The sequence below is a fragment of the Centropristis striata genome, chromosome 12, assembly GCF_030273125.1.
Source record: "Centropristis striata isolate RG_2023a ecotype Rhode Island chromosome 12, C.striata_1.0, whole genome shotgun sequence".
Lineage (NCBI taxonomy): Eukaryota > Metazoa > Chordata > Actinopteri > Perciformes > Serranidae > Centropristis > Centropristis striata.
In genome coordinates this window covers 26,338,182-26,365,745 of record NC_081528.1, presented here as the reverse complement: position 1 = coordinate 26,365,745, position 27,564 = coordinate 26,338,182, and the positions used below count along the sequence as shown (strand labels likewise).

At 39.3% G+C, this 27,564-nt stretch overlaps 3 protein-coding genes across 4 annotated transcripts; 2 read left to right on the top strand and 1 right to left on the bottom strand.

Moving 5' to 3' along the window:
* The first annotated feature begins 3,593 nt into the window (after positions 1-3,593).
* rlim (ring finger protein, LIM domain interacting) lies at positions 3,594-16,319 on the top strand. Of its 2 annotated transcripts, none has more exons than XM_059346531.1 (4): positions 3,594-3,792; positions 11,181-11,404; positions 12,210-12,323; positions 12,409-16,319. In XM_059346531.1, exons 2-4 carry the CDS (start codon positions 11,236-11,238, stop codon positions 14,373-14,375), a joined length of 2,250 nt encoding a protein of 749 aa, XP_059202514.1. In that variant the 5' UTR covers positions 3,594-3,792; positions 11,181-11,235; the 3' UTR covers positions 14,376-16,319. The 2 variants fall into 2 exon arrangements, with proteins under 2 accessions (XP_059202514.1, XP_059202513.1); XM_059346530.1 differs by having other exon boundaries at positions 3,595-3,792; positions 11,178-11,404.
* A 504-nt stretch (positions 16,320-16,823) lies between these two features.
* On the top strand, positions 16,824-19,292 carry glod5 (glyoxalase domain containing 5). Its single transcript, XM_059346397.1, has 4 exons — positions 16,824-16,949; positions 17,837-17,992; positions 18,472-18,627; positions 18,794-19,292. Exons 1-4 carry the CDS (start codon positions 16,827-16,829, stop codon positions 18,935-18,937), a joined length of 579 nt encoding a protein of 192 aa, XP_059202380.1. The 5' UTR covers positions 16,824-16,826; the 3' UTR covers positions 18,938-19,292.
* A 4,057-nt stretch (positions 19,293-23,349) lies between these two features.
* On the bottom strand, positions 23,350-27,417 carry irg1l (immunoresponsive gene 1, like). Its single transcript, XM_059346616.1, has 6 exons — positions 27,280-27,417; positions 26,875-26,929; positions 26,591-26,781; positions 26,122-26,214; positions 25,471-25,676; positions 23,350-24,857 (listed from the first exon to the last, which is right to left on the bottom strand). Exons 1-6 carry the CDS (start codon positions 27,295-27,297, stop codon positions 23,930-23,932), a joined length of 1,491 nt encoding a protein of 496 aa, XP_059202599.1. The 5' UTR covers positions 27,298-27,417; the 3' UTR covers positions 23,350-23,929.
* Between the last annotated feature and the right edge of the window lie 147 nt (positions 27,418-27,564).

Sequence of the window (27,564 nt, the reverse complement as noted above, 5' to 3'; positions counted from 1 at the left end):
GTGCCACCTAGTGGTCATCGGCCAAAATTTTGCACAGAGCCTCAGGGGCTTCAGCACAGCTCAGTGAACATGTGGATATAAGGTTTTTGAATGTGCGATAAAGTATGTGGGAGTTATTAGCCAAAACGCACTTTCTTTTATTATAGCGCCACCTAGTGGTGGAAATTCAGGATGACAATAGATTATAGAATATTTCGCCAGGTGTGACCTATATTTAATGTTTCATGAGTTTTTGGGTATGTTCAGGCAGTGAAAAATGCGATCATTTGGTAAGGAAAAAAAATCATTTGAAATACAATAGGGACCTCGCAGGTCGTTGCCTGCTCGGGCCCTAAATATGAGGTGGTGAATAATAGTTACCTATAATCATTAGTACTATAGCCTGTGCTCAGGCTGAAAAGTGAAGAAGAATAGTGAGTTCAGAACAGGTGCAATATGGGCTCATATAGCCAGTAACTGTAAAGACTTTTGGCAGTTTTAAGAAAGGTAAAAACAAAGAATAACACAATTTCCCCAGTTATATGTCAGTGAAAGCTTCAGTTTTGCTTGCTTGCTAGTCCTTTACACATTGGTTAACAAATGGTCTGTAACAACATGCCATCAAATGCTGCTGTATCAACACAGTCCCTCCTCCACCCACACTGAAGTCCAGGGCCTGCTCTAACCTTGGGGTGCTTATAGTTCTTTTGCTTGGTGATTTCAACAATAAAGACAAATGTATACAATTCACCATGATGTTGTTTATGTTGTTGGTTGTTTTTTTACTTTTTCACTTGGATGCATTTTAGTACTGGTTGCTGCAGTGGCTTTACAATCATAAAGATTTCTGCCTTGCATTTTTTAATGTGTAAAGAAAATAAAAAAACTAAAATAAACTTTTATAGGATGGTTTATTGTTGTCCATCAAGTTGGAATAATTTTGTTTTCAGACACAATCCTCTGTTAATTCCTATTTCAATGCACCAGTAATCACTTTCAAAGAGATTGATTAATAAAGTTTTGATATCTGTCAAAAATAAATCCCATTGTCATGATCATTTCATGGCAAGAGCTAAAAATATTTTATTTCAACTTTATGAATGACAGTGTATATTTTACATGTACTGTATATTGTGTCATTGTCTTTCAGATACAGCAAACTACCACAGATGTCAAAGTTTCTGTTCTCATACCGTAAATTGTGTGCTCAAATTAATTTAATTGGGTTACTAATGATTATAAAAGGAGTAGGAGGCCCCGGGGAAGACCCAGAACACGGTGGAGAGATTATATCTCTCGCCTGGCCTGGGAACGCCTCGGGGTCCCCCAGGAGGAGCTGGACATTGTGGCTGGGGAGAGGACCACCTGGAATGCCCTGCTTAGCCTGCTGCCCCCGCGACCCGGCCTCCGGATAAGCGGACGAGAATAGATGGATGGATGGATGGATGGATATAAAAGTTATTGTCAAAATACTGAGCAACAACAGGTTGGAGGTATGGTGTCAAGTTATTAGTACATTAAGTAACTGATGAAGCAAAAAAAATTCTAATTGTAATTAGCTAATTAACTAATATTTCTAGTATTAAAACCAGAGAGGAAATTAAATGGTAAACATTTACTGCATTTGTATGGTACCTTTCTAGTTAAAGCAATCACTCAAAGAGCTTTTACACTGCAGACCGTCATTCACCTTTTCATACACTGGTGGCTACTTCAACATGTTGACGGCCATGGCCAGGGATTGAACCACCGACCTTCTGAACATCTAAAAATATTTTCGAGGAAACATTCATATTTGTAAAGAAACTAAACTTTTCAAGTTAATCAATGCTACTTCTTTACTTACTTCTTTCAGCTAGATTCTAGTAACCTCTAAGACTTTTGTGGAAAAGACTGGTGGTTATGGTTAATGCACCTTATAAATAATAAGTTCTCACTGCTGCCTGAACAAGAGGCATGGAGTGAAGATGTGAGTGAGTTTATATGACACAAAGTATGTGGGCTATATACAAAATTTCCTTCAGCAATACTGAGTATAATAGATATGTCTTACTGTGTGCTTTTTATACAGTGCACTGCACTGGCTCTTCGACACTAGGGACTATACCACCAAAGGCATTGATTATGCAAAACAGTTAAATAGTTATTGCACTCTTGCATTGCCATTTAAAAATCATTTTCAGACACTGTTTCTGTAATATTGCCCATTTGTACTGTAGGTAACTGCCTTTGCAGGGTTCTGTACTGTATTAATAGACACTTTCATACTGGGATTATGTAAACAGGCTACAAAAAAGGGAACTAATCAGCCTATATTGCATTTGAAATAATGTGCAATTTTACTCACACTGTCAAAAATTTCTTAATTCCATTTTTTGATTATGTCATTAAAATATGGCAGTTTTGAAACATTGTCACTTTAGTTAATGGTGACTTAAATTTTGTTTAACAATGATGAATTATGGATAATGGAGTTTTTATTCCTTTTTATTCAGACTGAAAATGAAAAATAAACATTTTGAGTAAGTCATCTTGCCTTACAAGAACAAAGCTGATTTACACAAAAGAAACATTGGTCCACATGTTAAAGAATACACACAGTACACCAACTGTGGCCAACTGTAAATGTTAAATATGCTCAATGCATTTTATTTGCACAGGAAATGTTTTGAAATGTTTAAAGAACTCTAACGTTTGTGGCTGCAATGTCTAAGGTAAACTGACCCCACCCTGTGCCTTTGTTCAAGAGAAAGAAAACTGTTAGACAAGACAACAAATTGTCATAATGTGATTAAATATTACTTTATAATGATAGAATGTGTTAGGAGTTATAAAATGCATTAGTTGCTTCAAGTTATGATGTGACATTAAAGCCACTTGATGGTTTTGGGGGTAACTGTCTTGTATGATTATGATTACAAGGCAAGTGGTTTCATTAAACGCCTTCAAATAATGTGGATATAGAAATAGCAATAGTAAGCCTTTATTGTCATTGTATACCAGTATACAACAAATTTGGAGGGCTGCTCCTCATTTAGTACCTTTACAATAGCTGCAAGTACACAGAGCTCTATGTATTGCTATATTCAAGATTATGGGAGAATATTCAACAAGACAAGAGAAAATGTGCAAAAACTGGGATAATATGTAAGTATGTGTAACAGTAGAATTAAGGAATAACAGGATAAGTGTTACACAGTAGAAGTAACAAATGGCAGCATGGGTAAGTGTAAATACATTTAAAAAATATGAAAACAAATAATGGATGAGTGTAAAAATTGTAAAATAAAATAGCGAGAAAATATATGCTGGCCATTAGAGCACACTGAGGCAAATCTTCTAGCTGGAATTCTGCAGAAGGTAAAAGAGTATTTGCATTTACAACCGCATCGCGACGCTACAGCTGAACAGAGCCACACTGTCCAACACAAACATCCTTTTTCTAATGCTCTTCTAACAAACGACCGAGGTTTAATTGCCCTGAGTTTAGTCTTTCAGGCGGCCCTTCGTACAGCTCACCCCGCCTCAGTAGCTACGATTGGCAGACGTTAAGCCGTAAACAACGCTGCTCCGCACTGCTCAGGCTCGGAGCACTTAGCCTGTGTCACTGCAGTGGCAGTCTGTGCGTACCTGGGAGGTTAAACCCAGGGAAAAGACTCCCTGCTCTTTCAGTTTCCGGAAGATCATTGTAGCCTAAAAGAAAGAAAATGGAAACCTGAAATCGCACTTAGCTAAACAGTCGAGCGTTTTTGAGAGAATAAAAGAAGAACAATTTGGAAGCACGATTACATTGCTGCCAACATCATTGAACAGGTAATGTAGCGGCGGTTTGGTGACAGACTGTATATTCTCTCTGATCACCTTTACTTTCGTTAGCTAGCTAATTTTAGCTTGTTTGCTCTGGTGTGAACGTCATTGGTTGACGTCTCGGTTAGCTTGCGGTGATGCTAACAGCAGCGTCAGTGTCTATTTAATGAAATCCTCGTGTTTCTCCCCCCACTAACAATAAACAAGACTAGTATGAAGTCCCCGTCATGTGTCCTAACACCCGCACTTTATGCTAGACTAGCGTAGGTTAAATCAAAGTAATGTAACTGAGGACACTTCTCGCCAAGTTCCTGGCTAAGTTAGCTAATGTTAGACAGTGGAGCTAACTAGCTTTAGCCTAGTGAAAGATCAACACAGCTGGGCTTGTTTGGTCATCTAAGAAAGCTTGTTTTGATCAGACCATACACATGGTATCACACTAACCCCATCACCAGGCGCTCACCATTTGCCTCACATATAACTACAAACACAGCGGGACCTCTTATATATATTATATGGATAAAGTTGTCAGTGTTGGCAACCGTGTAAAATGCTAGCTAGCTAACCTAGCTAAGCTAGATGATGCCATTTTGTTTTCATCTCGACTTTGACCAACATACTGCTTTCCAACAGGATTTAGAAATACACAAACCATCAACAATATTCACAATAACCGTAGCTATCAAACAGCGACACTTTCAATGTTGTCCAAACAAAGTAAAGTTGTACGTGACAATAAACGCAGTGGTTTAGCTAGCTAGTGTTGTGTTAATAACTTAGCATGTTTTGCGATTTGCGATCGGGTCTCCCCAGTGTTTTGCTTATTCCTGATCACCAAAACGTTGCTCTACTCTCTATAAGAGCAGTTAACTGTATGGATATTATTGGGTTTTGATTGAGTGCTATTGTCTTCCCAATCCAGACTCACAGAGATTTAAAGGGAGCCGTTGTTTGGGTAGAGGATGCATTTCTTTCCTTTAACCCATAAGAACCCAGACCCAGTAATCCGTAAAGGAAAATAATGGGGGATATACCACAAACCAAGTGACCCATATAGAGCACATTTATGATGTTTAAAAAAAAAAATCTACCCCTAAATGTCAAAGATCTGTGATGTGACATATACGTTACATTGGGCGTTTGGGATATTTTCTTATTTTAAAGTTTGAAAAAAACTAGACACATTTTCTGCTTACAGAAAGACACACTTGCCTTGTTCTTTGCATCTCCACAACATATATCAAAATTTGACATTAATAGTGCTGTTTAACAATACATTATTTTTCAGATTTGTTTTTAAGTAATAAGATTAAGATGAATTACTTTATTAGTCCCACAATGGGGAAATTCAACCTCTGCATTTAATCCATTCTTTTTTACACACAAGTGAACACACCATGCAAGGAGCAGTGGGCATCACATTACTGCTCCCGAAATAAGAATAAATCAATAATAAATAAAAACAAATAACCATTTGCCTTTTTGTTTGCATCTCCATAACATATCAAAATTGTGACTTAAATTTTTTCAGGAAATGTGGTCAGAAAAAGTTAAATGCAATACAGGACACCCTATTAACGGATTAGAATTGTTAGATGGGTTTAAACCTAGCCTCGTAACACAAAATAAGCTTTTTGAAATTAGCTACTTTTTCACATTTCTGTTTCCAGTCACGCACATATTTTGTAGTTTTAAGTCACTTCTTGTCAAAGTCACATGACCACCACACCAGGGTGTTGAGTATATGTCACTTAGGGACTTAATGAGTTAGGTCAAGCATAAAGCTGAATATGGGAGATTCTAGAAGATTTAAAGTGTTTGTTACACGGGTGTCACCATGGGTTCTTGTGGGTTAAATGTTCAAACATTTTAAATTAACATTTCATAGCCTTTTATAAATGCTTATTTATCTAACTTAAAGTGTATTGCTTACAGAAAACTCAAAGGTCTGATTACTTCAAAGCTCTGTCAGATACTCAAGGTAATTATTCAAAATATTAAATCCAAATTCAATTAAAACGTCAATAATTAACATTCTAAACGGCGAATAAATTGTTTACTAAAACAAATAAATCTACTACTACTGCTATGAAACTTACAACAGGGCTATAAGCTGACCATTATGAATTAATAATTCATTACTATAAGGCCTTGTATTTAAGTCAGTTACACACTCATATGATACTCACATTTAGACTGTTCAGTGGTGAAAACCAGTGCATTGAAGCTAAGCATTTACATGTATCCCAATAACGGCTTCTGTGGTGCTACCCATATAAAATGTGATGACTGATGATATTTAAATTATTGTACAGTTTCTGTACAATAAACTGATTAATGAGCCTGTCTAAAGTGTGTTTAGTGTGGGTTTATTATAGTAGGAACAAAGATGATTGTGTGACCGTACAAACCTTTTAATTTTTTGGTTGAAAGCACGGAAATATTCGTGTTGGCCTTGGTGTGAAATGTTTGAATGCAAAAAATCATCAACAAATATTCTGTATTTTAATTTTGTATTTTTAAATTTTGTCCCTGATGTTAAAAAAGGAGTTAAGTTGTCTACACTCAAATTTTACTGGCATGCTGTAAATGAACTCCCCCCACCTTCTCCTCCTCCCACCACCCCTTGGTGATCAACTCGCCCATCGTAGATCTCGAGTATCCCCAATTATACAAATTTAAAAATTGTAACAATCGCCAAGCCCTACTCTGTAGCCAGTGGACGTAAACCATGCAATCATTAACCCAACTGTGTCCACATTGTTTGTTCGATTGGCCACATGCGGACCGGACATCCGGTCTGATGCACTTTTCCAAGGGGTATGTATTTGACGATCATAACTGAAGTGTAAGTAATTTATACATGTTTAAATGTTTACATACCAAACTGCAAGTGACTTCGATGAGAGAAAGCGGTGAGAATGCTTTTGTCATGCTTAGGCGATGGTCAAGCGACAATCTTTACCTCTGAAAAGTTTATCCTAGTTTTCACCGCTGAAACTATGCAATCATATGAGTGCATTTTGTAGCTAGCTTTAACACGGTTTGTCTAGCCATTGAAAATATTTTTGTGTGTGGCATAATCTATTGTGAAGTTGGAGGAGCAGTAGTTTAAAAAAAGACTATATGCTAAAATATGTTTACATTATCTGTTTAGATGGGTTTGTTTTTTTTGTTCATAAGCGAGGCTACATCATGTATATTTATGCACCATGATCTAATAAATTATTAAAATAACTTTGGTGTGTGTGAGAGAGAGAGAGAGAGAGGGAGGGAGGGAGAGTGAGTGAGTGTCTGTGTACATGTGTTGAGTGACAGGACGGACAAATAATGGGTATATCGATTACCTTCCAATATAGAGCAGGTAATACATAAGGTTAACCGAATGTCAATGTCTTTGGCAGTTGTGTTTTTTATGTATCTGGTTGAAAAGATCATGATGAGAACAGAGAGAGGAGGTGAGTCAGATAAAAGGAGACACAAGAAGAGAGACTAAAAAAGAGAGAGGGAGAAAATAGATGTAAAGGTCAGTTTTAGAAAGAACGGTAGGTAAGGTATCTGTGTGAGAGATTTCTTTTGTTTTTAATTTCCGTTACAGGAGCATCAAAATGTTAAAAGGTGTATATAGAAATTGTAATGCTACTTTAGTTCAAAGATGGAGTCTGTGATTCTGTAAAAAAGAGATAAAAAAAATATTTAAAATCATCACCCAAACAAAGACACCCCTCCTGTCAGTGCTCATTCAGAACACTTGTGCCAGGTTTACTGCCCTCTCGCTCCCACTGCCTTTCTCTTTCTACATCCATGACCTTTCACCTGTCCTGTGCGCAAGCACACACAAAAAAGTGTTGTGTGGCTCAGTCCGAGCTACTTTTTTTGTTTCCCATTTACAGAGCCAGGGCTGTGTATGAACACTGGATACTTTTTCAGCTCACACACAGAACGGACAGCTAGTTGACTCTGAGACTATATGTGCTGAATTTTACAAAAAGCAAGAATCGCAGACTCCATCTTTTTAAGGTAAAAATATTTGATTATATGGTACATGTAGTTTACATTGTAATGTGGCAATGTATGTAATGTTTCAACTTTATTCAAGACATGAAATGTGTCTTTAAACCTAACTTTGAATTTATTTATGACTTTGAAAAATATGTATTTGCAGATACCTAACATTCTTCAAATCGAGAAGAGGAAGTGGATGCAAGAGGCCAGGAGGTGGATGCAGATCTTGCTGCGCCGCAGGCAGCTGAGCAGTTTTGGATCCCTAAGTCCAGCCTGAGTGACCGAGTCAGTTGAACGGTGGTTTCTCTCTTGGTTCATGGTCAGAGGCAACTTCTCACCCCAGAAATCCTGCTTGAATCCTGTTCATATCCTGCCAGTCACAGCTAATAAAGTCTCAGGTTGGAGCCGACGCTCTGGCCATTTACAGCTATAGTAATCCAGACAAACTGAGCACCATGCTTGGCCATTCGTGGAGGATCAATTTCAAAGAACGGCACCGCTGTCCCCTTAATGTCCAGACCCCAGACATCACTGATGTGATGGAATTCCAAGAGCTGTTTGTCAGGCACTTCCTGAAGTTTGCTGTGCTGAAGAACTTGCTGCTGCCTGTCATGGATGGAAATCAGTCACACCTTAATCCAGAGCTAGTCAAGGTGGCACAGAGGGAGGGGGTCATTCTTGTGCGCCTGCCACCACCCACAGCTCACATCCTGCAGATTCTGGATAGGAGTTTCTTTGGACCCCTGAAGACAGTTCTCTCTGATCTTATATCGGCAGTGAGCCACTCTTTCTTGGTTTCCAAGGATCCAAAGAGACTATTACCAAAAGCTAAAGGATCAAAGGTTGGTGGCTGGCTCTTCCTGTGCCACACACACCATGCTGACCCCTTTCCACATCCTCTTTTCCCTATGGTGACATGTAACTAAATACAAATTCAGGTGTTTGTTCTTGAGTATTTCCTTTTTTATGCAGCTTGTCTGACAGCTGTTTAATACATTTCCTGTCCACTGAAAACAACAAAAAAAAGAAATATGTGTGTTAAACCTGGATGATTAAATGTTCCTCCTATTATGTAAGCTAAATAAGCCATTCAAAACCCTCTTGAATAATCAGGAAAATACATTGTCACAAAGCAGAAAATGTCTGTTTATCTGAAGTAATGAAGAGCTCACATGTCACAAGACACATATGGTTCTTACAGGACAGCGATGCTTTAAACGTATGATGATCTGCTGAAAATTAAACTATCAAACAGTACTTAATGAGGTTATATTGATGCAACTGCAAACATCAGATAAATGCAATGTATATTAATGCAGCAGTAATATGAATCAGAAAAACATCATTAAATTTATATATAATAGTAAAACACTAGCAGGGATCACTTTGCATGCTGACTACTTTTACTTTCAACGCTTTATGTGGTTTTGTGGACATATAACGTAACTCACTTTGTACTTTTACTTAAGTAAAAGATTTTAATACCTCTTCCACCATTGCCTGTCCCTAGTTGCCCCAGCCCAGAATCCACCTGCCCCCTCCACTTCACCAGTCATTTTCCCATCCTTTGTAACAATAGACCGGATAACAGCAGTCCTGGCCAGGATAACCCAAAACACTACACTGACAACTGAGGAAATGTCTGTCATTGAGAACCAGCATCGAGCTGAAGACACCAGACCAGTGACCACTGCGTCTACTTGGCAGCTCCCTCCCCAGGTACAGCAGAGTTCCCCTTGGGGCTGCTCTTGCCACAAGCTCAGGCTTTTCCATTGCTGCCCCCTCAATCCACGCCAACCCCTCTTGTGCCTGCCGTGATGCCCCAGTTGCAAACCATTCCCAATGAACATGTTTGCTCAGGGAAATGACCATTTTCACCCATCACCTGGTGGGCAAGCAGATGGTAAAGCATGCCTAATTAATACATTTCAATTAACTTAAATATCAAAATGTATGAACTATAGGGTTACATAGACATTGTCAAGAGTTTGTTTGTTTTTTTAATCGTAATAATGCTTCTTTTCCTTTTAGAGCCTCCGACGTCGCCAGCTGGATGTGGTCTCTAAGAGTAGTAACTTTAGTTCTGTCCCTCCCACTGTAAATCATTTTTATCTATTCTGTAAAAACAACCAACATTTATCATGTTAGACGTTAAACACGATGAAGAATAAACAAGACATGTCTAAGCTTTGTCATTTATATGCCTTTCCATATTTCCTTGTCATGGAGCGCCTCCTGTCTGCTGGCCCTACGACCTCAACCTGTAGTGTACTTACCAGTCTTTGGATACCAACACGTAACAAACAGGCAGTTTTCTTAAATGTACTTATTCTGCACTGCTGGAAATAAAAGACGAGGCCTACTGTCTGGCTGGTGCAGGGAACCTGATTTATTTTTGCATTTTTGTGTCACTGAATAAACCATCTCTCCCATCTTCCTCTGCTCTGTGTCGATTATTTTGTATTTTACACTCGCCAGCCACTGATTAGATATTTCCCGTTAACACAATGTCAAATCAGTCAATCACATAGTAATCAATGCGCTTAGGCATGTTGATGTAGTCAAGATGGTCTGCTGAAGTTAAAACCAAGCATAAGGGGATTTTTACACCCATTCATCTCTAGTGTTTGCAGAGAATGGTCTGGAAAAAAATGTCCAGTGAGCAGCAGTTCTCTGGGTGCATTGTTGATGGTCGAGGTGAGAGGAAAAGGGTCAGACTGGTTTGCGCTAATACAAAGTCAACAGTAACTCTAATAACTGCTTGTTAAGATGGAGGTATGCAGAAAAGCATCTTCGAAAGCACAGCACGTTTAACCTTGAAGCTACAGCAGCAGAAGATCACATTGAGTGCCACTGGGCAATAGAATATTGTAAAAACGTTGCCTGGTCTTATGAGTTTCGATTTCTGCTGTGACATTCAGATGGCGGGGGCAGAATTTGGCATAAACAACATGTTTTTTTTTTCTCACAAGTTGTGAGAAATGATCAACATGAACAAACTTGTGTATCTTCCCCTCTTCCAGCTCTTGTAAAATTTGATCGTCAATAAATTGCGCACATCTTGTTGCACTAGTGGCTCCGTTTAGGCTGTTTGTAAACGACAAATAAACATTGTCAATGTAATTATATTGTCATATTGCTTATGACTTCTACAACACAAATTTTATTTAGTGCAGCAATTTGCATAAAATCTAAATGCCTAGGTCATACACCGGATTGGATTAAAATACCAGTTTCTAGCTAACAGAGTGGAAACAGTGGAAATAATGGTGTGAAATACTACATTTAATTGGTGGTAATCCTATTGTAAATCTTAAGTAGTCTTACTAGATTTTGAGTCAATAAAATATGCATTTAATCCATTTTTTTAAATGTCTCATCTGCAGCAGCTGGATCTTGCTGAAGATTGGAGAGCATCCCTCATCCTCCCTCCCTTCTGAATCAATGGAAGGGTCTGACAGTTCAGAGCAGAGTGGCAGTGACCAGCCAGAGTCGCAGCGCAGAAGGCAGCTGGACCGCCTGGACAGAGAGGAGGCCTTTTACCAGTTTGTCAACAATCTCAGTGATGAGGACTATCGTCTTATGAGAGACAACAATCTTTTGGGCACCCCAGGTAATTAACCTTTAATCCCATTCCACTAGTTCTGTGACAATAAAATCTGGCTGTGGAAATGCTGATATTTGAACAAAACAACTGGAAGACATGGAGGGGTATCAGTATACAGTACAATCCAGGTTTTGAGTTAAAAACATAACCAAGGCTCACAGATTGCCTCCCAGAAACTTCCTGAAACAGATCTCCCTAACGTGTGTAATATAGGCTTTGGCCATTTCGAGTTTAGTTTGACTTTGTTTTGAGTTTTCTTTCCTTTTGCTTTTCATTCAACAATTGGATCCTTATTGTCATTTTATCTTCTCTCCTATTCTATGCTTTCTCTGAGCTGTATTGAAATCCATTCCTCTCTTTTAAACTGTTGGTGGACTACTGGCTACTTTAGATCCAGGCAAATGTGAATCATCATCAATGTTATTTGATCAATACCTTTCTTCTTACTCAAAACTTTTATTTACACTATATGTCAAAACAAAGTAGTTCTATGGCCAATACAGTATAAAAAATGAACACCAGTTTTCTATTTGACACATGTACAACATTTCTACTAGATAGTATTTTTTTCACTTTAGTTGAACACTCGCACCAGATGTAGCTTTTGCAATATGTCCCCCTGCTGATTCGCATCAAATCAGACAATGTTTGTTCTTAATGAGGGAGTTAATCTTTTTGTTCCTGCCAGCCACCTGCAATGTCTTTCTTCCAGCTTACATTGGTGGTCAGATGAGAGAAGAAAGCGTATTAAACACAACAAAAAAGCTCTTTTAATAACGACTGTTGCTGTGTTTTGTAATGTCTCTTGCAGGAGAGGTAACAGAAGATGAGCTGTTTAATAGACTGCAGCAGATCAAGGATAGTCCAGAACAGCAGAATAACAGTACCAGTGCCCCCAGTACTGAAAGTGGAGACGATCCAGTTGGTATGTTTGCATTTTTTTTTTTACGTTTGTTGATTTTACTGTCAAATTCAGATATGATTTGTCAGCTAGCTCTTTTGATTTTCAGAACCACCAGAAAACTCTGAAGATCCTGCCAATGGGGATAGTCTCTTAGACTGGCTGAACACAGTAAGGCGCACAGGCAACACAACAAGGACTGGCCATCGTGGAAACCAGTCATGGCGGGCCGTAAGCCAGACCAACCCAAACAGTGGCGATTTTCGATTCAGCCTGGAAATCAGTGTGAATCGGAACCTGGCTGAACAGCAGGCTGCTGCTGAAGGGGAGCAGGAGGCTTCTCAGGAGGCTTCTCAGGAGGCTTCTCAGGAGGCTTCTCAGGAGGCTCCTCAGGCGGCTTCACAGGAGGTTTCTCAGGAGGGTTCTCAGGAGGTTTCTCAGGAGGCTTCTCAGGAGGCTTCTCAGGAGACTCCTCAGGAGACTCCTCAGGAGGCTTCTCAGGAGGCTCCACAGGAAACTCCACAGGAGACTCCACAGGAAACTTCTCTGGAGACTTCTCAAGAGACTTCTCAGGTGACTCCTCAGCAGACTCCACAAGAGTTTTCAGAGGGTCAAGAAGTGGAGACAACTGCTGAATCACAGGTGGCAAATGAGGAACCACAAGTGCCCATGGAGACAGAAGTGGTAGAAGAACCAGTTGTAGAAGAACTGGCTGTCATAGTTGAGCCAGAGCCAGAGCCTGAACCAGAACCAGAGCCACAGCCAGAGCCTGAACTAGAAGAAGTTGTTTCACAAGAGATTTTAGAAGAGCCTCCCAGCCCCCCTGCCCCCCTGCCAGTACATCCCCCACTTCCTCCTTCTCCACGCAGAGGACAAAGGAGAGCCCGCAGCCGCAGTCCAGAACAACGCAGGACCAGGGCCCGTACAGCCAGGAGCCGCTCCCCTCTTAACCTGGATCAGCTGGATGGTCTCCCTAATTCAGGTCATGCTCACAGTTCTCAAGGTTTCAACCCTACCACCAATGTTCCCCCTGTGCCTCAAGTGGAGGGCAGTTCACGGACTCGACAACATGTTCTTTCTAGGCAAAGCACTGCTGACAGTGATGTTCAGCCATCTAGGGCTGGTGCAGAAACAGTCCCAGAGGTCCAAAATGTGGCCTCACAGGAAGGAGAAGCTGCTGGGGGGGAAGGGGGTGCAGCAGGGCGCCGTCCCCCTACTATTATGCTAGATCTTCAGGTGCGTCGTGTGCGCCCAGGCGAATATCGCCAAAGAGACAGCATTGCTAGCCGCACCCGCTCGCGCTCCCAGAACTCAAACAACACCTTTCTTTATGAGAGTGAGCGCGGTGGATTTCGTAGGACTTTTTCACGCTCTGAGCGTGCTGGTGTGAGGACCTACGTCAGCACTATTCGCATCCCTATCCGAAGAATCTCTGATGCAGGTTTGGGAGAGGCAACCTCAATGGCTCTTCAATCTATGATTAGGCAGATTATGACTGGTTTTGGTGAACTGGGCTACCTCATGGATTCGGACTCTGACTCTTCAGATTCAAACCGTGGAGCCAACACTCCTGGGGATCTGGCTGAAGCCCTAAACAACCCAGATGCTACTCCTGCTGCCGCTCCTGTTGCTGATGTCGATGAACCACCTGTGGCTGCGGGAGTCAGAGCAAGGACAGCAGAGACTGATATTGAGGAAGGTCTTGCCACCGCACCACCTGCCTCTGGTGGCAGAGCTCGACCTAGACCCCCTATCAGCCTAGAGGAGCCCAGCTCTCTGCCCTTCCTGCGGCTTGCCCACTTCTTCCTCCTAAATGATGATGACGAGGACCAGCCCCAAGGACTGACCAAAGAGCAGATTGATAACCTCTCAATGCGCAACTTTGGTGAGAGTGATGCCTTGAAGACTTGCAGTGTCTGTATAACAGAATATGCAGAGGGTAACAAGCTACGTAAGCTGCCCTGCTCTCATGAGTACCATGTGCACTGCATTGATCGCTGGCTATCCGAAAACTCCACCTGCCCCATCTGCCGCAGGGCTGTCTTGGTATCGGCCAACCGAGAGAGTGTGGTGTAGCTTCTAAAAGACTGCAAGATTTTTTTGTCTCAAGTTAAGTAATCTAATATCCCAAGTCCATGAAAGGCTTTGAGGAAATGTGTCCTCACTGTTGAAATGTATTTCCCTCATACCATTTGTGAGTTTGATCATAATGCAGTCACAGGTTTGATTTGGGGAGCTCTATACAGTGACATCGGGACATATTCAGTCTCCACTAAGACACTTATAATTGCAGTCCAAAGTTAGGCACAAGCAATGCATGCTGTTTGAATCAACCTGGAGTGACCAAGCAGTTTGTTGCGTTGCATCAAGCCATGCACACAAGCAGGCCGGTATCTCTTAAAGAATCCCCTGGTTATAAATGCTGCACACCTGCAGGTAGTTCAGGCACATCTGCTATTTTGTATTAACTCCTAAATGGCGCCTTATATACCGGAAGTTGGGTATAGGTACAATTCTTAGATACACCATTTCAAAGTATTAGCTGTAAATAAGCTTGTAAAAATAATTTTAAATCATACTTTGTATCAGTGAATTGGTTTTGAATTGTAAATTATCTCGTATGAAGATTAGGGCCGCGTTGGCCGCAATTACTCTCTATCGGAGCATCCCTAAATTTGCTGTTAAACAAATAGGTGGTATTAATGTACACAGCATACTTATTTAGAGATTGTGGTGTCCAAAGTATCCAGGACATTGGTTTTCCATTTACAGTGTGACTGGTACTCTCCCGTTTTTGTTAACCTGAAAGAAACAAAATGCTATTTTGGAGTGGCATATACCATGAAAAACTGTGATGTGAGGAATTGTTTAAAAAAATGTAATGATGTACAGACATAAGGGAAAGATAAATCCAACTAGGCTACTTTTGAAAAGTGTAAGTTTATTTTGGAATCATATAGCAACTTAATTTTCTTGATCATTTTAAATGATTGAGTATTATTCATACCAGAAATAATGGTGATAGATATTGGGTTGATATCAAGTTGTTGGCATGTGAATTTTTCCCACCTTAAAAATACTATACTAACAGGCATGATGTCAGAAAAATTTATAAATATACTTGCTTTTACTTTTCTTCCCCAAATGTAAAAGGATGTTTACTTTTTAATGTACAAATGAGTTCACAACCATTTTGTCCGATCATTCATTAGCTGCAGGTCTTATTCTTTATTTTTCCCACTAACATATTTGGAGTGTTTAATTATTGACCGATGAAGTTCTCTAATCTGTTATGGCATAGATCGAAATGAGCAGAGTTTGAATGAAATGAAATGTCGGCTCTAGCAAGAAAAGATATTTTTACCCAGAGGTCCACCTCAATGTATAACTGAAAACTTATTAAACTAAAGGTTTGAGTGTCTGATATTTAACAAGTATGAAAGAAAATCACATCATTGTCTTTGGTCTTAGTTATGGCTCCAGTAGAAAATCAAAATGCTCGATCACTGTGCCCTCCTCTTGCCCCATGAGCAGACGCTCCATATCAGTGTGCAATACATGCTAAAGTGAAAGTAGAGAAATACACACCATGATATAAATGTATGCTATTGTTAAAAAACAGTTGGTAATTGCTAAAATCTTAAATGAAGACTTATTACCTTTTTAAAATGTGTTGAAGTTATTTTATTTTATTTAGAAGTTCTGTAGGTTTTAGTAGCACTGTTGAACAGGGACACTGGCTAAGTAAGACAAAGGGCATCACTATTAATGCCATCCTGTCATGTTTCTTGTTCCACTGTTTGATGTCTTTGCCACAATTATTACTTCCCTTTGTGGGACATAAAAGTTTGAATGCAAGACATTGTCATTGTTGAATACCATAAACATGTAAATGAAATGTATGTTCCCTCTTAGGCCATTCTTTAGTTTTGGCCTTGTTCTGTGTCACCCAGTGCAGTATGTTAACTGGGTGTTAAATGAAACTAACCGCTGAATTAAACAAGTTGTTATGCTACAAAATGCATTGCAGGTATGCATTCTGTACGCCTACTGTGTTGTTGGGTAATTTCATTCTGAGTTCAGGTTCACACATTTTTAGTTATTATATTTTTAACAGCCTTCAAATTCTTGATTGTGTTACTGTTTAATATTTTTTCAAATATATTTGTGAAAGTTGAACCTCATACCTTTGAATTATGGTAAAGTGCGAGTAGACGATGGCTGGTGTTCTTTTCAGTCTTAATAGCATTAAAGATCACGCCCATTACCCTCTATATAACATTATTCTAAATGTATGTTTAAAAAAAAAAAGTATGATGCTTATGGTCACTAACACTTCCACTTGGAGAGGAAGTGTTGTTAGCACCCCTTACTGGTAAGATTTGTGAAAATACCTCTAACAGATTAAAAAAAATTAATTAAAAAAAGTATGTTATATGATCTTTGCTAGAAATAAGGGAAGCCTAGTACACTAAAGTTTTAGGTTAGAAAGGGTTTATATTGAGTCATTACTGGATGTTATGGTCAATGTGGTGTTGCAGCAAGTTCACAGTCCACTGTGGTGAAAAACAAGGAAGTGTCAGCACGTCGGAGATGGCGCTTCAGGCAGCTGGGAGTCGTTTGTTGCCCTTTCAGAGGAACTGTTTGAAGGTAAATTATGTCATTTTCTGCTGTTTTAACTTACTGCTAACGTTAACACTACGTGTACATAAAAACTATTTCCACTCGCTACTCACTTTGCACTGACTCAAGTTCTCCTTTCGAGACATCTTGTAAAAGCTATGGAAGCTAAATTACCGACTTGAAAGATGGTTTGTAAGGTAAAGCTACTCATTTTACATTAAATGACGAAAATATACGCTAACTCGCCGCTAGTTTACATCTATGCTTTGTCAATCGACATATAATAATATATAATAAATTCTCAGGTTGCCGTACACATTCACCACACAGCGGCGCTGTTTGTCACGAATAAAAGAAAACTTCAGGCAGAAACACCTTACACTGGTTACTTTTGATATTTTGGACAACTTTGCTTTCAAGACATATTTTTCAAACTATTGGAAAGAAAACATACATAGGAAGTGTCTATTTTTATTTGTATATTTCTCAAATTCACCAAAAGTTTACATTAGATAATGACTCATTTGCACATTTTAGGATAACATTTGTGAGCACTTGTAATACAAAAAATAATTGTTAATGCAGCCAGTGTAATCAACTGTAGAAATATTAATGTGAGGAACAAAAATGTTTTTTTTGTGTGTGTTTCTTCTGTGCCAGTATGTCAACATCCTGGCTTTATCCAGGATTTCAGTTCTGGAAATGTATGCAAATTAGCACATTTCTTAAGATAATGCATGATTTGCATCATTTAACATAACATGTAAAAAAAACTCTTAACGAAAAATAATTTCATGGCGATATTAGACAAGTTAACATATTTACTTCATTCACCTGTCTTCCCTGTCTGGCGTCAACAATACTTTTTTTTAATTTTTAGTAAATCTTGAATGTATTTGTCTTATCTCTTGTAGATTTACTCCAGACAAACACTTGGACTTGTCAGATTCAAAAGAACATGTCCAGTTGAAGTGAGCCATCTGGATCATTTGGTTCTAACAGTGAAAAGTGTACCAGACACCGTCAACTTCTACACCTCAGTCCTTGGCATGGAGGTCATTACTTTCAAGGTATGAAGGCTTTATACATAAAACGTATTGCTACTTTTATTATTTTTACTCATAGTTAAAGTAGGATTCAGTATTAATAATAATCCTTTATTTCTGACCCAGGGGGATCCATATCCCAACATACAGCAAAAGAATAAACCGATGTACAACGCAGAGTAAAAAAAAAAATACAAGGATTTCCACAAATTTCAATGTCTAGCAAACAGACATGTTTGGCAGTGGTTCCAAAGTCTGGAATAAAATCTGACAGTACTGCATACAGGGTTTACAGGACAGTATTGTAAAGTCATTATTTAAAATGGTCAGTAAGTCAGGGATCATTTACACAGGGGTCAGGAAAAGTGAAATTCTCCTGCTTTTGGTTTGAGAGAACAATCACTAGGTGGCAGGCTTTGATTGTTTGTTAGCTGATAGCATATCTCCACAGTCAGTCATGAGACCTTCAGTTTTCAAACACTTCTCATGCATTCTCTTTCTAGGGAAACCGTAAGGCCCTGGGTTTTGGGCAGCAGAAGTTTAACCTCCACCAGCTGGGTCAGGAGTTTGAGCCCAAAGCCAAGCATCCGACCTCAGGCTCTGCAGACCTGTGCCTCATCACCAAAACCTCCCTGATTACAGTAGCTGCACACCTGAAGGTCGTTCATTCATTTCCTACATACTGTCTTGAATTACTAATGTCAACCTTAATCTTCCAAGGTGGCTCCTCTTTTAAAACCACTTGACCTCTAGTTGGGTTTGCATGTCACACTTAATTACCATTTAGACGCCACTAAAATGACTGTTGTCTCTTCTTCTCTGCAGGTCTGTGGGATCGAGATAGAGGAGGGACCAGTGGAGAGGACCGGAGCTGTGGGGACCATCACCTCCCTTTACTTCAGAGATCCAGATCACAATCTTATTGAGGTATCAAACTACAACCAGTCAATGCCAGAGGGATCATCTTGAGACGTCTTTTGTCTTCTTTGTGAATGAATCCAGCATTTTCTGGACCTTTTGTGTACTGTCAGAATTTATCTATGACATTTGAAACCCAAATGAAGGTAGTTAAATGGCACATGCACCATTTTAAACCTGGATAATATCAGTTGGCTGTGGAGAGACACTGTTTCTGAGCAGCTCTGCTGACCAGTGGCTGTTTTCTTCAATAATGCATTGGAAAGGATGCTTTAGTATTCTTAATTTGGAATAAAAAGTTTAAAAAAACACCTGAATATGTACAGTATTTTGTGAAGAGAAACTGAACTCTTAAAAGGACAATTGCTGCTTCAGCTGAAAATAAAAGATTCTTCTGCACATTAAAGGCCCTGTTATTTCTGCTTTTTTACACAGTGCAAATAACTCTTGAGAATATATTAGCCTTTGGTTATTATGATTTCGCATAGTTGACATATTGGACACACTTTTATTGTTGCACTAGTATAGTTTCAGTGCAGCCCTTTTATATCAAATAATTAGCCAATGTGAAAAGAGAAAATACTCATTGCAATTGCTCTTCAGGTTAACAGTGAAATAAATAATAAGTAACAGACACAATTAAGATAAATACAATGTATGTTACATAGACAGCAAAACAAACTTTCTTATCCTTTTGTTGTTTTGTGATAAAAACATTGAGATTATTTTTTGTACTACATACTATCTACTGTACAGTGCACCAAAGACAAACCATTTAACAGTTTAACCAACGAAATATATTTAGTACACCTTGGACTTTGGAAAAGCCGTAGGAATTTTTGTATAGATATATATAAAAAAACTCCTACACCTTTTCCAAAGTCCACTTTTCCAGCATTTTAAGGTGCCTTTTCAAGTACAAACAGTATATTTATTCTTTCATTTCTTTATCACATTAAATAAGATGTGCTAAATATGTTTCTTTGTGCATATATAAATATATACACTCTTGGAAGAGTTTCCATGTGTTAATATTACAGTAACTTAAATAAAATGGGATAAGGTGTGAATGGAGTGTTTGATCAAGTCTTTTGTGTAATATGCAAAATCTGCCATATATTCTTTATTTCCATAGTATGAAATGTTTCTTAAAATGTCCTGCTGCTGGGACACATACTATAGAATGCAAAAACAGTACAAAGAGATAATGAGCTCCATGCATGTCCACTTCCAAACATCAAATATGGGTCAATAAATAGATTATCTCAGTGTTGAATATTCCCACCTATAGTTCATACTTCAATATGCATTATAGAGTTACACTACACAGTAAATTCTCACCCACTCACTATAAAATAACAGTTATACCTTTGTTTGTGTACAACCAACAAGATAGTGTTACTGAGATTCCAGTTGATAGTTCTAAACCTGCTCTGAACCTGCGTGTAAGGAGAAGCAGCATGGTTTGCATATGAAAGATGAGCTGTCATACGTGAGGAAAGAGAAAGGAGGTTTAAAGTTTTCCTGACTTTAAAACTTGACACGAGGTTGGGGGTTACTGGTAGCCATCAAAAGCAGCCTATTCAGCCATTGTTGTATGGAAACTCCATCTAGCTATTGGTGTATTTAGGCTCTGCACACCTCTGACGTTGCACCACTATTGTACTGTCACATTTGGGTGGAGAAATTAAGAAACTGTGCACTATTCATTCATTCATACCGTGGTCCCTTGTTGTTGGGTTGGTGCCAAAGTCTTCTGTTTATAAAACACACACATGGACATTTTTAGCTGCCCAGGGGCTTTTGTATTTCTTGCTATTTTTAGCATGGGAGTCTTTCCTTTACGATAAAGCACAGGAACGCAGGAAGTTTCCACCAGACAGAAATTCCTGGTAATAGAGCAAATCATTGATCACTGTAAATGTCCAAATGATCCTCCCTTAATAAACATTTCCATTGCCTGAGTATTATGTGCTTATTTTATTTGATGTGTTTCCTTATTGTGTTATTGCTTAATTGTAATTAGTCACATTGCAGTTGTGCTTAAATATTTTATATTTTAAGGATCTTATCACAGTATTTCATAGTTCCTGTTGTTTTTATTGCTGTATTCATAGGAGATGTTTTTATTTCCATGAGGTAATGTGACAACAATTTCTTATCCTAAATTACATAACTCAAAACTGCCCCCATCACCTGTTCTTATTGTTCTATATTTCCTTATTCTTCAGAATGACATCAATCAGTAACGGCATTACGAACTTTGTACCTGTCAGAAGACTTTGCCCTCAGTAGCTCCATTGGTTATTACTTGTATTCATCCAGTGCTGCTTAACCATAGGGGATGCAAATTGGGCCAGAATTGTTTGCAATAAGAACCTTAAACATTTTGTGTTGAAACCCCCTGCTCTGGTCATTAAGAACTCTATAGGGCATATTTTAGTTGTAACCTAACCTGTGGACTACTTTATTCTGTTTTCTCACTTAGAATTAAAAGTCTCTTTTTTTTTTTTTAATGTTGAAAGCAGTGGATACAAGCAATTCATTCCTGTTTTTACACAAAACCTATCAACCCTTTTAAAACAGAGCCCAACTGTAATGACAAAAGGTGTCCCACATTATTTAATACCATGCATTAATCTTTGGAGCTGAAAAACAAAGCCACTGCAAAAGTGCCAGAAGCAGCAGTTCCTCAAATGGCCACTTGAGGCTGGCTCCAAACCATAGACTGTATATAGCTCCAAACTCAAGTAAATCCCCATACACCCCCATGTTAAAATTCCCAACTTTACAGCAGAAATAAACATGTTTACAGCCTGGTACAAAATTAATGAAAACTGTTCAGGGGTGATTTTTTATATGAATCCCCCATTTAAATCATATATAATCATATTTATATATGATATAATCATATAATATATCATATTATCATCATATAATATCATATAATATAATCATATTTGCGACAGCAGGCGTTAAGGGGTTAAGGCTTACAGTTATACATCATTTAGGGGGTGGCTGCTTTGAGTGACATGTGGGTGCCGTCACTGGCAGCTAGCCACTTCAATCAACCCGCCTCAGCCTTCCCATGCACCCTGTCTTTGCACATTTTTTATGGATCCCTGACATTTCCAACCATCATGAATGTATCAGGTTGAATTACAAAGAAAAGTGTAGAAAATAATGCAAACACAAAACTATTTCTGTAAGACAAAGGTTAATTAGTTACTTCAACTACAGTCATGAAAAAAAATATCAGACCACCCATTGTTTTTTTCAATTTCTTGTTGATTTTAATGCCTGGTACAACTAAAGGTACATTTAATACTATGGAAATTAAGAACACAGGCCAGGTTTTGCATATTAGACAAATAATTGATCAACCATCCAATTCACATCTTATTCCATTTTACTTAAGTTACTGTAATACTAACACATGCAAACTCCTCCAAGAGTATATATACAGTCATGGAATATAATAATGATAATAATAATTTAATCTAAAAGCTGATATCTAGCCATTTTCCATGTTTTTTCATAATCAATTTGGTTATTATCAATAAAAGCATGGGAATGGCTAGATATCAGCTCTTAAATGAAACTCTTATGAGCTATTTTGTTGTTTTCATATTTGTCCAAACAAATGCACCTTTAGTTGCACCAGGTATTAAAATCAAAAAGAAATTGAAGAAAACAATGGTCAAATATTTGTATATATGTACTTGCAAAGATTAACCAGTAGCCATGGCTCCTTTTTATACCATTCTTCTATTTTTAGAAGATCCCACTTTAATAATCAACTTAATGTGGCCTTCCTCTTTTGTTATTTGTTAACCCTTATAAATACATTGCAAAGCACTTCCTTATGGATTTGGCTGTGCCAAAACACTCAGCTCTGCCCAGACAGGGCTAACACCTGTTGGTTTCTCTGTCCCATGCTGGGACGTGAGCTTTGGCAGGTGCATGAAACAGAGCCCATTCTCCATGACCACTTCCTCCTGTACAGACTTATTGTACACATTAACTTAAGGACCACAGACTGGAATGAGGAAAACAGCTCTCTTTTCCCAGCAGTGCTCCACAAACATGGTCATTCTTTTTAATTTACACTGGGACTCTTGTTTGCTGAGCCATTACTTGTTAACTTTTCTTATTCTGCACATTTCCATTTGAGGGACACAAGAATGCTAATTACGACAAGAGGACTGAAACATGCATTTGTATCTAAAATGTTCCTGGCAGTTAACTCATTTACAGTAAAATGTGCTGTTTCCTCATTAGGGAAATAGGCTTCAATTTGTTAGGTTTTCTCTTTCAACGTACTCCTTTACTTAAATTTTCAATGTGGGTTTAATTAGGTACTAACATGAAGAGATGTGCGTGTTTTCTTAGGCCAAAGAGAACGCATGCAAATAGTTTTTCTTCTGTCATCAATTAACTTCCTCAGAGTCATTTTTGTTTTTACTAATTTTATTTAATCTTAATACATAAACAGAAATGCTACATTTGCGTCATGAAATGTCAAAGAAGAAAGTCTTGTATTTACATGTTTAAAGCATCAGAAATTTGCATTGAATAAATAAACATTTAACAGTCGATTATTTTGAACAATAACAAGGTACAGTATGTTACATATAGTACTTAATATATGTAAAATGTTGATCTAAAATCATTAATATATAATACATCCAATAAATAGGAATAAAATGAAATGTTAGTAGATTGCATTTACAACTCATATTCATTTCTTAATAAAATATGGGACAATACAATGAAATCATTCAGCACAATAAATATAAGATAAATATTTTCTGACATGGTTCAAGAGATATTTCAGTACTGGTAAAATAGACAGGCATATGGAAATGTAATTGTAGTGTACAGTGAAGCTGATTTTCACCTTTCCCAAGTGAAATAGATAAACAAGTGATATTCTCCAGCATTGATTTGGACAGATGTGTCACTTTTGGTTAAATATATTTTAATCTACGTATTTATGCACAATAATTCTATCTAGTTGTCTTTGTCTATGACTGTGAGTGTTCATTGCAGCTGAGAGAGAAGGGCCCTGCAGTCTCCGAGTCTGTCCAGCTCCTCCACCACATCAATCAGCCCCTCGACCTTCTCTGAAGCAAGCACCGACCCCGCGTTGTTTCTGAACTTCTTTCTCAGGCTCTCATTGGTCAGCGGGTTGCGCCAGTGCCCGTAGAAGGTGTCACAGCGTCCCTTCAGAATGTCTCCCCCGACAAGTGTCACCTGGACTTCTCCATACATGCTGTTGAAGTTAGCTGGGTTGTCTTGGGGATGCTCCACACGAACACGGCTCAGCAGAGCGAGCAGGTCAGGGCGCTTTAAGGCAGAAGGTGTGAAGGACTGCACAGTCACCTCGCCATCCAGGAGAGCGCTGCAAGCATTGAACTGGAAGGAGTGGCGTGCTTCATGCTCAGAGTCAGGGAATGGCCTGTTGATGTACTTTGATTTGGGGACTCTGAGCAAGATGTCTCGGACCTGAGCTGGGGAGACAGTGCCAGGGCCGAACCCAACAAGAAGCTTATGGACCGAGGCTGCAGCATCTGCCACCCAGTGCATCCCCAGATGGGCGGGGAAGCGCTTGAAGCCCATGTCCTGCTCCTCTAGCAGGAACATATGGCCATCATCACTGGGTGATTCCAAGGGCTGCGGCACATAATCTTCATAAAAAGCATTGAAGCCAGCCACACCAGCAACAGCATCCAGAACCAGGGGACTCGCCTCTAGGCCTCTGGAGGCCAGCAGAGCAGCCTCCAGCCCTAAACGTGCAGCATTACCGATGTGGAGGGGTTTAGACTGAGTGGCAGCATTAGCCATCGGGGCTCCAGATAGAGAAGCAGCTATAGCCAGAGCATGACTGCACCGGGAGTGATCCAGAGACAAGAGGCGAGCACAGGCGGCTGCACTTCCCATAGTCCCCACCACACTGGGAGGGTGAAACCTGGTGATGAGAAAGACAGAAATAAATATATTTTGGAACTAATTACTCTTGTGATTAAAGGGCCATTTCAAATGGGTGTTTTCCATCATTATGGTTAAAGCTCCTGTGCCTAAAGACGTCTCTTTGTACAAACAGCTTCATGAGACTCTCCACATGCAGAGACAGCTTATTTCAGGGGCGTTAAAGGAAATAGGTTTTTCAGTCTTTTTCTGTTTGATAAACAAGCAAATTATGTGGTGGGTCATTTGACTTGGTGTAAACACTTGCCAAATGGAGTCCTGTGTGATACTCTCCTCCACATGGCTAATTGTGCTAAAACTACCCACAGAGACTCTGCTGTCCTTGAGATGAACATAATAACACGCCTTTCACAGCTCATTGACACCACTAAGAGGCTGCACATTACACTGCAGAGGCCTCCTTGTATCCCACACTGCAAGAGTCAAATATGGATCTCTTTAGGCTCATGTGGATACTTGGTCTCCATGTAGAGTACAAATAAAAACTCCTCAACAGGGAGCTTTCTTATCAATTAAATCATCACTGTAATGGTGCAGTAAAGTACAGAATCTACAGCAATGTTGCTATTAGACTATAAATTACAATATCTCACCTCTTGGGGATGTTGTAGGCCTCATTGGAGAACCTCATCAGTCTGCCCTGGATCTCAATGCCAACGTTGAACGCCAGCAGGAAGTCCAGGCCACTAGGTTTGCTGTTAGCAGGCATCATGTCACTGAGTGCTAACACAGCAGGAAGGACTGCTCCTGAGGGATGAGTGGCAGGGTGCCATGTATCATCAAAGTCCATAGAGTGAGTCTGCAGCAAAAACAACAACCAGATGATTATTATTAATAGTACATAGAGTCACTGTCCTGTGGAATAATACAGTAGCAAGCTGTCAACTCTGTGTCTAAATTATCTAACCCATCTATTTTCTAGGCTAATATGTATTTTAATTAGAAAATCTTTTTAATTGCCATAACAGGGACCAACCACTAGAGGAAAAGGCATACTGCAGAAATTGGCTTGTCATCCTGATGGCTTCTTTATGAATGGATTGCAAGCGGTGTTTGCAGACATAATGTTGGAAATTTCTGAAGAAGGAAAATGAGGTGACTTCAGTATTTTCATCACCCCCTCCTACGCTTGGCTGCCCAGACATTACCATAGCTGAGGATAAAATAACTAGTTTGGATTTAATGTGCATGTGAGGTGCACTGGGGACAATGGTGACCCATCTGTTCCACCTATTTATACTCACAGCCACTCCATTGACGAAAGCTGCCAGTGTCGGGGACAGTCTGGTGCCCCTGCGTCCGTACACAGAGCTGATGTCATCAGGAGCATACATGTGCTGAAAGGGAAAAGACACAGACAGGTAAACACAGAGGGCTGGCTCTGGGACACTTTTAATACAACAGTTTACAGTAACAGAATGTGTCATCACACATGAACTTTGCTTTAAAAAGCTCTGGCATATCACTCTCCAGTTGAAAGCTGAATAAGTTTCTTTGTATGTCAAACAGAGAAATGTGGACAAAAAGGTCACCAGACATAAAAAAAAAAACCAACAGAAGTTCATTATAATAATAACATTTTTTTAAACTCCACTTATCTGTCCACACACAGCTGCTGGCATGACTTCTGACGACTGTTTGCATAAGGTCAAGCAAATGCTTTCAGCTGTTTTATTGCCTCATATCAGATAAAATCTTAGCCTCATTGCTCACCTGGCAGTGCTGCAGGGCCAGCTCAAACACATCTGTTGTGCTGCCGATGATACCGACTCCAATGCTGTCCAGCACCATCCTTTTGCTGCGGTGACGCACCACAGAGGACAAGTGCTGGGGCTTTATTTCGCTGATGAACTTCCCATAACTGGCTGTGACTGTGTCCTCAGGGGCCGGGAACTTTTGGAAGACTGCAGGGGGACAGAGCAAGGAATGTAGTGAGCATACATGAGGAAAGGAAGGGCAAATGTTTATTTGTTAGTTTATTTCTATTTTAAGATTACCTTCCACTGCAGACTTATGCAGTCCTCTCACAGCCCAAACTGGTCTGATGGTTTTCTGCAGGACACAGAGTACAGTATATCTTTACTGACACCCCTAAACCACTAAATGTGACATTAATTGTTAATAAAATCATAATTTTATGGGATATTGGCACCAGTATAATGAATAATATTCAGCCTGTCTGTCTCTTTTCTAAGAGCTGTTGTGCTGGTGTAACAGGTGTCGTACAGTGTCTGTAATCTGCTCAACATTCAACGAGAGCTCTGTTAAAGTGTTCTCAGAGAAAAAAAACTACAGTGGAAGCTACATTATGAATTTGTATTAAATTCTACACAAGACTGAAGGAAAAAGTTTTAATAAAAATTCACATCAATCATAAAAATAAAAAAAATCTGATTCCTTACCTGCAATGTGGACATCATGGCTTCAGTTATTTCTCTTCTTTTTTCTTTCTCGGAGTTGCAGTAGGTTTGCAGTCAACAGGTTGAAGGAAGGATGCTGATGCTTTTCAGACTGAGAGGGCACCTGCTTTATATACCCCAGGACAATCCAGGACTAACAACAGTTACAGATAGTGCACTGGGAGGAACAAGGAAGGGCCAGCATATCATGACATAAATTCATCAGGTAAAATGGAATTTCCACAGTAGACATCGTCATCATCGTCATAACCAGCCACCTCAAAAGAG